Raw genomic sequence first — 15,829 nt, 5'->3', positions numbered from 1 at the left:
TCTCTCTCTCTCTCTCTCGTCCCCAGCAACACGGTGAGAGGATGCCCATGGCATTTTCAGTTCATAAACCCGGCTGGCAGCCGATCCCACCGCGCAGTGACCCAGGCTGCTGGAGCACAGCTGGCCCGGCTCACTGCGCCTTGGAGGCAGTAGTGGTGGTGGATGTGGCCCCGCTGGCAGAGGCCACGGTGAGGAGAGAGTTCTGGATGGACTCGGCTGAGGTGGAGGTGGCGTGAAGGCTGGCGACTGGTCCAGAGGCCCCTGCGGAGGCTGCAGCTGCAGAGACCAAGCTAACCGGGTTGCTGGTGAGCAGAGAAAGGTTCTGAGGGTTCAGGAACAGAGGGGCAGTGACGATGTTAGGGGTGCCTCCAGCATTGGCAAACACCAAGTTTCCAGTTGCATCCAGTGATGTTATTGGAAGAGAGCCACCAGATGCAAGAGCTAAAAACAGGGAAAATCGAGCAGGGAGGAGACAACATTAGCAGTAAGCAATAATGCCAAGTGCACCTAAATGCAAGGGGTCTCTGCATTTGCCTTTCTCTGATAYGTGTGCTCTCTAAATCACTGAAGACAGTTGTCTCATCAGAGGTCAGACTTTTTTTTCAAAATAACCATCAGAGGAGATCTTGCAGCTACTAAAGCGCCTCTTTCATTCGCTGCTAACTCCATTGTGCCTTTCTCCAGCTCTTTTAGCACAATGCTGGTCTGTGTTCCCTGCCACAGAGAGCCTGTACACTCAGGCAACTTGCACTGGGAAAGGCTGAGATGAGGGCTCACACRAAATGACAGCTATCACAAGATGGAGAAGGTCATGTAACCTTGAGCATAACATTTTAAATGTTGACATATAACCAACCATTGTTACAACTTACTCTCACGGGTCTACAGCATTCAGTGTGCCTTAGATTATGATCTCCTACATTTATCTGTGATACTTTATGAAATTGTTCTTTCTTGCAACCTAGAAACAAGATTTGTTCAGCTASTTTAGAGGATATTTGAACATACAGGTTACCTAGCTCTTTAACTTGTGCCACCTAGTTTTTACAGGTGACAAACTATGAACTCAGAACAACTCTTGCTGAAGCCAGTGGTAACTTCTGGCGGTGTGGTACTTCCAAAACAAATAWATATTTACTCTTCTGAATGTGGAATTATGTATTTCAAGTTCTCTGYAAGGATTTCAGGAGGCAGGATGTCTGTTGTAGGTTCTTTTCAAATACATATGAAGAAAAGAATTCAGGATCAAGGCTTGCTCACAATTGCCCTTTCAAGAGACCTCAGAAYGGTGCAAGCCTGCTCAAGCAGACTGCAGAAGAGCTATAAAAAGCAAATCTCTAACCTGCTAGAGACACAGGCCAATGAGGCATGGATAACAAAATAAATTCCAGATTATACTCAGAATCTTAAATGCCTCCTTTAAATCACTCTAAGATCATTCATTCATAGTTCAGCTCCCCTTTCTGAAGCTGTACCCGCTCTTATCTCTGTGACCCACAAAATGTATTTGCACATTTAATTTTGTAAAACCTTTACTCCTCTACAATTTATGCCCAGTGCTGAGGAGTCAGTGTTCTTTGGTAGAGAAAAACAAAGCATATAAACTGAAGCTGTGTGACAGAGATGCATTAAGAGGAACACTACTGACCTTGAATAGTTGCCAGTGTACTGTTGCTCATCAGGGCTGGGCTGAGAGCACCACCTAATGTCCCTGGATTGAGACTGAGTAAGGCACCTCTGCAGGAAGCAAGATCATGGAAGAAATGGAAAAGAGAAGAAGTGTTACTTTTAAGAAAAGGTTGTCACTGGTCCRAAGTACACCATCCTATTATAAAAGAAGGGGAAACAGGGGGACGGGCAAGGAAGGAGGAAAGACCAGTGATTAGAGCTATTTGTGGATGATTTTCATTTTTCCTTAGTGGTTCATGACATGCCCGAAGTACAAGCACTGCAAATACATGACTTGCATTGATTGTTGGTGTAAAATATTCTTGTAAAGTACTTTGGGAAAAATGTCAATTGTTAGAGAACTATCATCCTCTCCCAAATTCAGATCAGGAATATGTAAATCAAGAGGAATTAAAGAAACAAGGAGACATCTGTCTGAGCAAGATTTTTAAAACTACAACAATACATCACCTTGCACCTTTGAGGACTTCTTGCTYATGATGGAGAAATGAATAGAGAGGTGTGAAGTGGGCCTAGGCTATCTCTCTGTTTTACAATTAACAGGACAGACTCTACGATTCAGTGGTAAGTTACATTTTTTAAGTCAAGCTCTGCAGTGGGATTAATTTATTATCAAACAACACTGCTACAAGACAGCTTTTTCACCTTTAAAATGAACACAGTATTTGTGTACTGTGATGGGAATGGTCAACTGCCATCTACGAGTAAACCTTCAGAATTTGGGACAAATGACAGTGATACATAAAAGCAATTTATGCCAAGAATCCTCCTTCACTCCTCTGTCACCTCAACCAAAAGTGTGTGCAAAATTGATCCTTACCCAGCTGCAAACTGCGAGGATGCCATCAAGCCTGGGTTCAGTCCTGCTGCAGCAGCCATGGCAGCAAGACTTGCATTTGCAGGCAACTGTGCAGCTCCTTGTAACGCAGCTGCGGCCGCTGTTTGCAACCCTGATGCCGTTACCATCACCTGGCTGGTCCCAAGAGGGGAGGACAAGGGAGTGGAGGTTGTCTGTGTTGTGCTGGTCTCACTGGCACTGGATGCCTCTGAAGCAGAGGCTGAGGCAGAAGGGGAAGGACTCATGGAGGGTGATGTCACTGTTGAAGAAGCTGGAGGTGCTGTTGAAATCACTGTTGCCGTGTTGTTGGAGGTGGTTTCTGTTGTGCCTGGAAGGTTGGTTCTGGTTAGTTCAAAACAGATACCAGAGAATRGAGTGAACAGAGACCCCTGCCCACCTGATCTGAACTGCCTGTCCCTCTGGAAGGGACACAAAACACATTTCTGTGGTACCAAGGAGCACCAAGAGTTCAAATGAAAAAAATGAAATGACACATCCCAACAGGAGGCCGAGGAGCTCTAGAAGCCAGCAATGAAATACAGTATATTTTGTTTCAGCACCACCTGTGATTTTATCCCTGGAAAAGTCAACTCAGTGCTCACAAAAACTGAAGCTTCCCAGAGGAGCAACAAAGAACAATGACAAGTGTCCTGGGATACCAGTGGCCAATAGAGAATAACTTTCTTAAGAACTGAGAAGGGACAAATAGTAGGGGTTGATGCGGGGGTAGGAGAGATCAGCCCTTACCTGTGACTGACAGACTGGTTACAGCAGGACTGGCCAGAGGGAGCACGGGGTTGACAGTCAGGGTTGTAGCTGCACTGCTAGTCACAAGGCTTGGCGTGGTTGCCACCTGGAGGTCAAAAACGAATAAAACTGCTCAGATGCTCAAAGATGGTTACATACCAGACCTGGATTTCTTTCTTCCCAGCCTCAGCTGAGGAAATTATCAGGGAAAACACTGCATATCGATTATTTTTTTTGGTATTTCTATTACTTTATTATTCTGTGAACAACCACAGCACCTTCTCTAACCACCAGCAGTATCTTTACCCCCATCATTCAGTGTTTGAAAGGAGATAGATCCGTATCCATTTTGTCTCAAGACTGCAAGTTCGCCCACTCTCTCTCTCTCTGCCATGCCACGAAGAGAGCCCCTTGTTTTAAGAGAGCCACTCTTATAGAACAAATTACAAAATATATTATTTCTATGTTTGTTTATTTTTCTTGTTTAAACATCTTTTCAGCTCCGAATTTCCCCCTCTGATGAAATTATGTAAATGCTCCAGCATTAACAAAGGTATTTAGGGTAATGTATATATATGGAGAAGCAGAATAACATTTCACTTTTGCTCAACCAAACTATAAGCTTTACTTTGCTAAGTTTCCTTGTGCCAGAGGAACGATCTCTGAATTTTAAAATATGCAAATGACATTTTCATTTGTGGATAGCTTATTACAAGAAAGCTACAATAAACTGAAGACACTACAGATAAACACCAAAGATTTAAGGCTGGAGAAACTAGCTTATGAGGAAAAATGAAATATAAGGGAAGGACCTTTTGTGGACAAGAAATGGTGTCCAACAGTAATATTTGAAGGCTGTTATACATCAATGAGAGAAATGAATCCTTTAGAATCGCCCAAGAGAACATAGCCAAGGATATAGGCTAAAACATTCTTCCTTTCCACTCTCTTACCTTAAGTCTATTATCAGAAAAATATCTCTCATGCTACACATCCTCTTAGAGGGAGTCAAATGCTTCACACATTTTAAACAAGACTGGGGCAACTGGGACAGATCTAAAAGCTTTCTGCCCATCTCAAATAGTGTATGAAATTAAGAGGAGCTGGATACACAGTGCACCTCCCACTAAYGCAGCCCAGCCACCACATCTGTCATTTGTCCAGCGAGCAGTTAAGGCCAAGGTCACAATCCCTATTTCAGGGCAGAGAATGACCTGGAATTAATACAGCTCACCCCGTGGTTACAGTGAGTGACTCCAGCCAATGCAAAAGGAGGCTGCCCCCAAAAGGAGCCTTCCCCTCCAATCCTGCTGCAGAGCCCTGGCCCTCGTGCAGCCAGGCTGCAAGTCACACTGGCTATCAACCATACTGAAAATTCATCACTGTTCCTCACACGGCTAATTTGCAGTCAAACTGCTAAACTAAGCCCAAGCATCCTATGGACACAATCTCCAGGGCTGACACAAGGAATCAACAAAGCACACAGTCAGTGAAGGTGGGGGGCAGCAGGGCTGGAATATCCATTTGAGCAGCAGCACAGTCTTAAGAGAAGCTTAGAATGAGTGAAAAYGCTTAGTGAAACTTCACTGACAAAAGGGAAGCTATGGTTAACACCTCAATTTCTTACATACAATAGCAGATAATAGCAAGAGGAAAATTTCTGTAGGAAAGCTCCTTTAAGTTGCAGTCTGAGTGAACTTGCACAGCTACTAAGACACACTATCATAAATCTCACTATGTTCTGCTTTGGTAGCAAGGCATGCAACCTTGCTTTGCAGTTGGGGGAAAAAAAGAAACAATAATAATAAAAAAGACTAAGTACATTTAACACAGCCCTTCCCCTGAAACAAAAGGTTGCATGCACACACCCTGAGACAAGGATGAGGGGAGAGAATAACACGTCACCAAAATTAATGGTTTAATGAAGTACTGGAAGATATTAGCTACTACAGTGATGAGGGTGGAATAAATACTACAAAAGGACAGCTACAGGCTATGTAAATTCCACCACATTCCTATTAGCATAGCTACTATGAAATCTAATAGCTACTGTTTCTATTTATGAAAACAGACCTCCATGGACATTGGTAGCAAAGGTGCTGAAGGAACCTTGATGCATGTGTTTTGTTACTCTTATTTTCATGAAGTTTGTGTTTACCTGAGGCAAATACAAGTGTGGGAAATTAATTACATGAGTATTAGCTAAACTATTTCTTTGTTCCATGTCTTTTTCTTAATAGAAATAATTTCTGACTAGAAGTAACAACAATGGTATCATTGGATTTGTGTCACTTAAATCTCCAAATGATACAGAATCACAGGATGGGTAAGATTGGAAGGGAACACAGTGGACCCTCTGGCCCAACCTCCCTGTGGAGTCAATCCTAGAGCACAGAATTGGGTCCAGATGGTTCTTGAACCTCTCCAGTGAGGGAAATTCCACAGCCTCTCTGGCCAACCTGTTCCAGTGCATGATACATTTCACTGCTGCTCATTCATTTATTAGAGCAGCTAAAATAAGAGAGGAGGGGTAGAGCTATTAAGCACTTTTAAAAAATTACTATTATTTTACCAGCAAAGAAGGAAAGCCCAGATATAAACTGTCAGTACCCAGAGGTACTGTCTGAAATGAGTTCAAAGCAATAACCCCAAATGCAAATTTGGTAGTCAGAATATTTGCTTATGAGCTGGCTAAATAAAACACCCTCACTAAGGGCCTGACTAGTGCCTGATTTGTAAGCATTATCYCTCTCAGACAGTACATATTCCAGGTGGAGCATTCAAAATGCCAGTAAATATAAATATGTGAGAACAAGTCTGCTGTACAAAGGTGCAGCATGTGTGACTTCCACAGTGAGCACAGTAGAGCCACCTCTTCCAGTGACCTTTGTCAACACAGTTCTTGACTCTTACCAGTGAGGTTGGACAAGGGAAAATTGCTTTGATGGGTGAGCTGCTGGTTCCACCACTGCTGGGTGGGTTGATCCTTTTCTCCTTCTGGCGCCGGTTACAGAACCAAACGCGGATCACCTCCTTCTCCATGTTTAGCTGGTCAGCTATCATGGCGATCTCATCCGAGGTAGGCTTTTGGTTCTGCAAAAGAAAATGGCCCTTGAAAAGCTCTGAAATTACCTACTCAAGTTTTACATCATAGCTGCTTCYTCATTAGGCAGAAATGCAGATGGTTGATTCAGATCCAGAATCTGGTCAGTGGTACAGTGGAGACAAACCACAGTAGACGCTTCTGCCCTCCAGCTAAAAACCTCAAATCATGTATGTTTAGACTACTGCCCCATTTATCCATCCTCAGGAAGGGTAGTGTTTAAACCTATGTCTGAGCATACTGGAATGCAAAATCACGTCAGAGAACTGGAAAAACCAATGAGTATTTTGAGGGGGTTTGTGTTTGTTTTTAAAGTGAAGCAGACGTTGTTTCTTGGCACAGCTTTTGTATTCCTCTTGTTTAGAACTAGCACTTTCCTTAAACAGCACAGTAATGGGTTCACTCTAACATATATAACGGTTAAGCAAAATTTCCTTGTTTCTTCATAGGCTGAGCACAGCACAGGACCACTGACCTCCAGGAAACTCTTCTCTAAGGCCACACGTATGTTGGTCTCTATGCTGGTGCGTTTCTTCCTCCTACGGTTCAAGCCTTCGATCCCTTGCCCTGGAGAATTCAGGGCACTTGGGCTGGAGAGAGTTGAATCAGATGAGAGGTTTTCTGAAAAAGAAGAAAGGAATACAAATCAGGAGATTTCATCTGAATGCTGTACAGTCTAATGCAAGTGTTCGTCACCTGTGCAAGTTATGTTAAGACCCTCTCTGTATCAATTCCAAATATATACAGATTTATGAAGAACACACGCATTAATCATTGTATTTACAAATTACAGTACTTAAAACCAAAAAGCCCAGAGGGTGCCCTCTGCTCCTGTATGCTACCACAGTATCCCTTTTACAATACCTATACAGAGTTTGTCTCCCATATCTACCCCACACTCACTCATTGCAAGTTTAAAGGAAAAAGGAGAAACTGATTTCATGAACATTTTCATGAAACTGAGTCAGGGCCAAAGACAATGGTTGCCCACTTGTAGGCTGTGAAGAACCCTGACACTGTTGCAGCCCTTAAGTTTACAGAGACAGGTATTTCTTCAGGCTAGCAGGATTAAAAAAAAACCAGCCCTACTACACTCCTTGCAGCACTGGATTCATCCAGTGTTGCTGGAAGGTTTGGGCACCACTGTCCTGAGGACTTAAGCACACAGTGTGGAGATATTTATGTTTCCTAATACATGTCTAGAACACCTAATGATAACCCCTGCCAGCACAACAGAATGACACTTCCTCTTCTCAGTGCAGGACAAATTTTCAACACTGCATGAAATTACTTWAAAAATTTCAGAGAATACTGTAAGCGCCAGCATAAAGCTCTCCCTTTTGGTAAAAATAGGAAGTCACACACCATCCCTGCCATCTGTTTAACATATCCATCAGTTTTATACCATGTACAGTTGCATGCTTGGAAGAAAAACCTGGCTGACAGCACTCTCAAACACTTTCTATCCTAACACCTAGCACCACCATACAAGCTCCTTTTGCTGGTGGGAGATTAAAAAAAAAGAACATTACCAACATTGGCATAATGAGTAACTTATACTCCAGAAAAAAAATAATATGGGAAGGAAAAAGCAAAACCTAACCTAACCCACAAAAATCTCTTCCTACAGCGAGGAAGATTATTTATCTGGACCCTTGGAGAGAGATAAAAGGAATGCACACAGGGGTATGGAAGGAGATGGATGCAATAAGCTCTGCCTACTGAAACAACAGATCATGCAACCCTCTCTCTACYACACATCTGAAAAAGAAAGCTAGAAGAGGATTAGAAGTTATATGCATTAACACACATGAAAGAGGAAAACCATGACACATACCGTACCTCATCCCATGCAATTATTCATCTTTCTACAGAACACATTTCTGAAAGTTCACACTGGAACTATTTTGGATGCGTAAAGGCATGTGAAAAGGGAAGTCTGGAACCTTACTTCTACATCCTCATTTGTCCCATGGGCAGCCACAAAGGCTGGTAGCTTCATAAAACCATAAGGGCACAAACGAAGCAGCTTTTCAGAATCCTACTGATTTTGGTAGGCTGGTGAAGAAATACACAGACTTATTCACCTGCATCATTGAGCCACTTTTCCAGAAGTGGCTTTAACTTGCACATGTTCTTAAAGCTGAGGTTCAAGGCTTCAAAGCGAGAGATGGTAGTTTGGCTGAAGTCATTTCCATAGAGTTTGCCCATAGCGAGCCCAACATCACCCTGGACAAAGAAAGAGAAAAAAGGGATTCACTGACATAGGCACTTCCAAAGCAAGGAATCCTATCACATTCTGGTGTTCTCTTAGTGACTCCACTGCTGTGTGGGGTTTCAGTTTCACAGAGGCTTTCTCAGCGCTACCAAGACTCATGCTAAAGCAATAATCATAAAGAAATGTCAAACCTCAGTCAGTTTAACCGTGTAACTCTTTCCCGGAAATCCCTGACRCTTTGTCTTCTTAGTATTATCACTGAGCAGCACATTCCACTGAATATTAACTTGTAATTTTTTCTTAGTTCTTTAAAATAAGTAAAGGCCAAGCTCTCTTTAGGAGCAGTTTTAAATTTCTGCATATTTCACACCAAAGGAAAGTTCAAATAAGCAGAAATGCAATTAATTCACATTCTCAAATTTGTAAAAAATACTCTTGAAAAGATGTCTGCAAACATACATCACCTTCAAAKAGATGCAGAAATATTCTTATCTGAACTGTTAGTATCTTCTGACGTTCAAGCCAAACTTCTCCCCAGCAGGTACAAATTTCAAAGCAGACAAGAAGTTGAATCATTTCAAATGATGATTAACTGCAGTCTTGACTATCATTAGCCACATKAGCCATCTGCTAGAAAGCTATCCAGGAGATTTATAGGCAGATGATCATCTGTTACTGCTTTTTAAACTCAAGTTTAGCTGACTATCAAACATTCTGCTTATCCTAATATATATGTACATATTATATATCTATGTAGTATACATTTGGAAAGTGGTGTTCGAAGAACTATCAATTCTTGATTGTGGCCATTAAAAACACGATAATATTTTCATACTTTGTTTTAAAGCTGGAAGGTCTTGCCCTTTGAACAAAATTGCACTTACACTTCAAGTATACTATTTGGTCTAAAGTAGCTTTATTCAGATTTTTATTTTTTAGCACAAAAGTATGAGAAGTGTGGAAGAAGAGGCTGAAAAGCTGGAGCACAGTTAGTGGAGTTTAATTGCGAATGGGTTAGTTGGATTGGGCGTAAAGCTTGCTTTTCTCTGAGGTCAGCTCCACAACCACAGCTGGGTATGAGTACACTGACAGCATGCAGAGTGGCCACACACAAGCCAGAAAAAAAACAACCTTCGGGAAGCTTAGTAAATTGTGCAGGTTGAGCAAAGAAAACAATTTCTTTCCAAGAAAAGGACCAGAACAATTGGTTTGTGTGCCCTTCAATCAGAGGAAACATGTGRGAACTCACACTTATGCCTCTACTCATATGCCAGGATTCTGTGCATTTTGAAACTCATAAATCATTCCAAGAGGAGTAACGTGGATGCTCTTCTGGGTTTATGAAGAAGAAAACCCAGCTATGTAAACCATTTTAGAGATAAGCAGATTTATGTCTTGACAGGAAAGAGTTATGAAATTTGCTCCAGTCCCCCAACTAAATTTAATTCTGGATTTATGTTGTTTTTACTAACATTTGCCATCTGATTTAAAATGAATAGTTAACCATTTCTTTCTCAATTCCAAAAGGTGGCAGTATTTCAGCTGTAGGCAAGGGAATTTACATATCGGGATGAGACTTTTATATATTGGGATGGCCCACTGATAGGAYGCCACAGAGTATAAAGGCACTGTATTCACATCTGATCTACTCTGTAGGTTGACTGAAGCTGTGGTAATGAACTGAAACCGATTATAAAGTACACAATTGTTGTGTGTACTGGTCTGTTAAGAAGCTMAGAGGGTCTGGCAGAGGCAATACCTTTCACAGAATAAAAATAACATTCTCTAAAATGTAGAACTCAGGTAGCTTTAATCTGTCCTGAGCAATTAGTCCCAGGCCTGCAATGATGCTAAGGTGCAGTTTGTTCATTGCGCCCCTGCATGTCAAACATGGAGGTATTTTTAAGGAAAACAAACAAAAGGATTTAAATGCATCACCCACTTTTCAGGTTGGGAGAAGAGACAGAACTGCTGAAATTCAAAACCTGTTATATTGTTCACACAACAGAATGTAYTAAGTGATTAGTTTGCAATGCAAACTAAATCTTACCATTATTTTTGAAAGGCAGGGGTGGCATGAGTCTGAAAAAGCTTACAGTACTGCTGGATATAAATTTCTTTTATCCTCTGAAAGGCAGTCTATTTATCCAACTATAGGAAACCAAAGTAATCACRGTCTCTAATTATCATCCAATTATGCAATTAGGTTGAAGTTATTAGAACAGCCTAATTACACATGTACAAACTCAGAGCAGGATAGGAATGACCAAATGTAATTTTATCACATTCTCAAGATTCCCCTTTTTTTAATCTGAAAAGCAAATACTGAAATGTAAGCCTGAGCAGTTGTGCTCATTTTTCCTCACCATGAAAATTCATAACAGGGTCAATAAAGAAAGGTTAACATATAACTTAAAAAGTCTAGTTGAGCCTTTATAATCATCTCACAGCGGGGCAGATTAAACAMAATAATGAGAGATCTACATGAACCTCCTCAGCCTGGCTATAGGGAAGCTATTGTATTTTACCCTATTCTGTGCTGTTCTATTCGAGCTTTTGTGTGTGTCCATCACTTGTATTTCTGTGCCTCCCTCTAGTGGAAAGAAGGGAGGGAAGGAGGCACACATGCCAGCAAAATGCACTTCATTTGACTAAGAACATTCTGTTCTTGACTTATAATTAAGAGGCTGCCAGGAACTTTCATTATGAACTTTGATTTTTCAATTTAGGACTTTGCCAGAAAAATAAATCTGACTACAGCACATAGTTTCAGCTAGAGTAGATTTTCTTATTCTGGGGGGAGAACAAATCACATATGTTGGATTGACTGCTCTGAGCTCAGACTCTTGAATACTTTGATTTTTGCATGCTCCTTCTTCAAGTAAAAACATACTTACGCTTAAGTAAGTATAAGACTCCTGCCAAAATTAATTGTTTACCTGGAGAGATATTGTAATTTTGCAAGGGGAAAAATTAATTTTGATATTAATAAGAAAGGACTCTTGGAACCAAGGTCCTTTCAACAGAATAATGGAACATATAAATGCATTTTGCACTTTTAATTGCACTCTTCATTCAACCAATTCCACTATGTTCAAGATTACTTTTCTTCTGCTCGACGGGTATTTCTGAGCTTTTAAACAAACCAAAACAAACCACAACTCCAGTTCACCCTTGTGAGGAAAAAAACTTCAAAGGTGACAGTCCTTTCAGGTTTTGTTTAGGAACCTTAGCAAAAGCATTAAATACAGAAATCATTGATGTTTAATAGGAAAATACACTTGAGAGATAAAAACCCTTTGACATCCAAAGCAACTGCACAGATGTGATACACTTTTTAAACACACAGAGCMGTTAATTGTACTGTATGATTTTTGGAACTTTGTACTTCTGAAGGCAGCTTTAAAGTGCTTTGTCCCATTCATGTCACATCCTATAGAATGAATAGTGCACATGCAATGACATCTGGAGCTGGTAAATGCACGTTTTCCCCTGCTGGGAAAATGGCTATGCTTTAAAACCAACAGGGAAGTAAGATGGATGTATRGCTTTTTCTGTTATTTCTTAGAAATCCCCTACATAAAGGCCAGAGCATAACCCTATTTAAGCAGGTTCTCCTAGGAAATGATGGAATTGTAGTCTCCCTCCAGACTTGAAAGATGAGACCTCAGGTTCCACACTGGCAGGCACTAAGGTACGCAGTCTCACCTGAGTGAATCCAAGTTTGATCCGTCTTTGTTTGAAAGTCTTGGCAAACTGCTCAAGCTCCTCAAGGTCACTGGGCTCCTCCAAGCTGGGAGTGTCGATTCGCTTTGGTGTTGACTGGCTCTGTGGAAGTGGCGGAATGGGGGTCGCTGCTATTGTGCGTGTTGGGGTTGCTGGCTATTGAGACAGCAAGGAAAAGATGAAAATCAGAGTCAAGAGAGTAATCAGCAGAAACTAAAGTCAAAAAAGGTATGCAATGTTCTTGTGAGAAAGGTTAAGGAATTGGACACTTCCTGCAATCTGAGAGTTCCTCTGGTTTCTTTACATTCCTCTYCAGAATGAGCAAACACAATCCAGAAAACTGTAATAGTATGACAGCCTTTTAAAGGCTCTGTCATCACCAGTTAAAGAAAAATATGAGATGTTAAATGGTAACCAACAACTTCCACTTGCTGCAGATGCTGCTCAAAGGAAGGCTGAACACACCTCTACTTGATATACTTCTATCACTTACAGACACCTTGGCATTCATCCCTTTTTGATGACATTAAAATTGATTCTAGTTGTGTGATGTCAGACAGATTGRGCAGATTGTCATCAGCCCAAAAGATTCAAGTCTCCTATTTAATCCCAGAAGAGTGAGYACATACAGATGCAGCAAAGTTTCCTCCAATGCCATCTTTTGTGACTGACTCAACTTTTCAGCAAGAAAAATCTCAATTTACCTCTAACCCTTCTGTCGGTAGTTGCAATACTAAGAATGAACATACTGGTAATACAAGAAATTAGGCAAAGGGCGATCTACAGAAAATAATCCATTTTAGGTCACACTTTTCTCTTACATAAAGGGTAATTTTTCAGGAAATCCATGGACGGGTCACTATTTCAGAATACTGGCATACTGGAGTATTTTGCTATGTGCCAGCAATAAATATCTGAAAAAAAAAAGCACCTTGGAAAATGTTTACAGTGAACAAAATATATTTAGGTCTGGTATTGCACAGTACAGGCTCTATGTGCAACAAGAACAGTGGAAACACATTTTGMGTGCATAGCTCTACCTTCTTATACAGCATGATGAGCTGAGATGCAGAGACAAATCACTTACTCCAGTTAAATTCTATTCAGTTTAGCTGTGGYTGTTCAGTAAAGGTGATTTCATGCCTCTATGTCATATGCTCAGTTCTGAAACTCTGGACTCGTTCAGGGCAAATAAGAACAGCCTCAAGTATTATGCAAAGTCTATGCAAAGGTTCAGAAAAGGCTCTTCTACAAGAAAAGGCCTACCTATACCTCAGTCTTTACATAAGCCTTATGCTGTTTTCCTCCTGGGTTAGTGCACTGTTTTGCAGTGCACAGCAGATGGTAGAGGGAGGTCAAGATCTATAATTCCATTACTTGAGAAACAATGTAATCATATATGATCTTTCTAGGACTGCAGATACATGTGTCACGCTTACAGGWTTTTAATATTTTTTAATTTACATTAATCACAGTGGGTAATTACTGCAATATGTCTTCAGTGATTTCACCCACTTTACATAATTTATTCTTTCTTAGTACTTTTTTTTTTAAATCCAGAAATAATCTTTAGCGGGGAATCGTGCTGCTMGCTGAGGTATGAACTGGAGGTGAGACAAATTCCATTTTCCACATGGTGCATGAAAAATACTAGAGGTGGTATAATAGAAAATGTAGTTTTCTAAGACTCTGATAGACTCATGCACCTTATTGCAGACTAGAAAATTCTTATATGTAACCCAGTTGGCAGGAAGATACTGTGTGATATTACATGGTATTTGAGAAACAGCATGCAGTCATGAAACTGAACTGCACAGTAAAACCCAGAGCCTAGCACAACTAAATTTACAGGCACATGCAACCTTAAAATTGTTTTTCTTGTAGTCTGAAAGCTTAATCATAGAGCTCTAATATTTTARTATACATCTAGCAGAGTATTAGAATATTTTATTTTTTAACAACCTCTTCACTTCCACAGATGGTAACTGSTAAGACTGGCAATGACTTAGCAAAATAACTACACTAAAATAGATTACCACTGTAATCTTTCAGAAAGATACTTGTCAGTAATACTGTTTTTGAGCTTTTTAGGTAGCCCACACCTTGCTTCTCTGAATTTCACAATTTGTAGATTGTCTAAGAAAACCTTACAGGAAATCAAACGATGCTCTAGTGCCATTAACTGAAGATATAATGAAAATTGCCAGCTAAAAATCCACTTTAGAACATTAAAACCTGAAAAGAGGCACATTGGGGTGGGAACTACAAACACAAACTATCTAAAAAGACAAATTCACTATTATAGCTACAACATCTATTCAAGYAACTAATACAAAGCGTCCATTCACTTGCCATAGTTTAAATCCCCTCAAAGCAACTCATGAAGTGTAGGAATAAGGCTGACCTGCGAGGCAAGGGTGATGCTTGGCTGAGACTGCAGGAGGTTGGCTTGGCTTTGCTGAGGTAGTTGCGTTAAGAGATTCTGCGCTTGCAGGAGACCTGGAGAGAGAAAAGCGTGGGTTTGGTTTGTCATTTAAAAACACTAAACCATGAAATGAGGTGAAACAAGGCTCTTGCCAAATATGGAAAGTTACAAAAAAAAATTTGGGAGGTGTGCTTTCATTTCATCCCTGCRTAGATATTTTCAGGTTTGGGAGTTTTCAGTCCAAAATTCCCTYGCATTTTCCTTGATCSTAAGTGGTGACAGAAGGGTAAGAGKGACAAGTGTTAAGTCTCCTCTGCAGAAAGAGTTGGTAACAATCTAAATCACCCCAGTTCTGTAAGAAGAATCATTTATTGCCCTTTTCAGCACTCAGATTTTGGATGCACCTCTCCTGGTAACCAACAGMAAACCAAGAACTGCAGAGCCATATAAAAATACTGAGCACCAAAGAGRTCAAATTTAACAACTGAATACTAATAAAACCCACAAATTTGGCTCTTGACCCTCTTTCCTCTCCAAATCACCCTATGGTGGTTGCCTAACAAGAAGGAAACTTCCTGGCAAACTTAAGCAGAGCACACCAAAAGACAYAACAAGGCTAGGTAACTTCCTCCTGGGTCAAATAAAGCAGGAATCTTTTGGAAAAGTAATYGGAATAAAAGTTTAGGTAAGAATAYTACTCAATTTTAACAAATAGAATAAACACAACACTGAATATAGGAAAACCCTKCTACTATGAAAAGGTGACAACATCAAAGAGCAGTTGCAACTGATAGAACCAACATGTATAATATGCTATTAATCTAGAAATTAATTCTCTTACAGTCCACTCTTTGCATGGTTTATTAAATCTCTGAGGAAATTGAGATACAGGCTTGCATCTAAATATTTTAACTAGAAGCAATATTTTTTTGCATTTCTAATAMAAAAATGTATACATTTTTAAGGGCTAGAATCTTGACATAAATACCCCTACAGTTAGTCAAATCCCTCAATTTTATTGTGAAAAATATTAACTGTAATTTTTTGGGTATCTCCTGGCTATGACTATCAATTTCTACTAAA

The 15,829-nt window shown here is 40.4% G+C and overlaps 1 protein-coding gene across 2 annotated transcripts in view; it reads right to left on the bottom strand.

Annotated features, from left to right (window-relative positions):
• Positions 1-6: 6 nt before the first annotated feature.
• The window catches only part of POU2F1 (POU class 2 homeobox 1), a 98,818-nt gene continuing 82,995 nt past the window's right edge, over positions 7-15,829 (bottom strand). For both annotated transcript variants that reach the window (XM_057389964.1, XM_057389965.1), the window contains exons 8-16: positions 14,726-14,820; positions 12,304-12,477; positions 8,465-8,606; positions 6,853-6,998; positions 6,188-6,367; positions 3,275-3,380; positions 2,510-2,855; positions 1,649-1,737; positions 7-441 (exon numbers count right to left, since the gene is read on the bottom strand). In XM_057389964.1, coding sequence (XP_057245947.1) covers positions 131-441; positions 1,649-1,737; positions 2,510-2,855; positions 3,275-3,380; positions 6,188-6,367; positions 6,853-6,998; positions 8,465-8,606; positions 12,304-12,477; positions 14,726-14,820 — 1,589 coding nt within the window. In that variant the 3' untranslated portion in view covers positions 7-130. The remainder of the gene's footprint in view (positions 442-1,648; positions 1,738-2,509; positions 2,856-3,274; positions 3,381-6,187; positions 6,368-6,852; positions 6,999-8,464; positions 8,607-12,303; positions 12,478-14,725; positions 14,821-15,829) is intronic.

Source organism: Malurus melanocephalus, unplaced genomic scaffold (genome assembly GCF_030028575.1).
Source record: "Malurus melanocephalus ecotype Western Australia unplaced genomic scaffold, MMel_1.1 scaffold_21, whole genome shotgun sequence".
Lineage (NCBI taxonomy): Eukaryota > Metazoa > Chordata > Aves > Passeriformes > Maluridae > Malurus > Malurus melanocephalus.
Note: the sequence above shows the minus strand (reverse complement) of the source record. Positions and strands in the feature narration are given on the sequence as shown.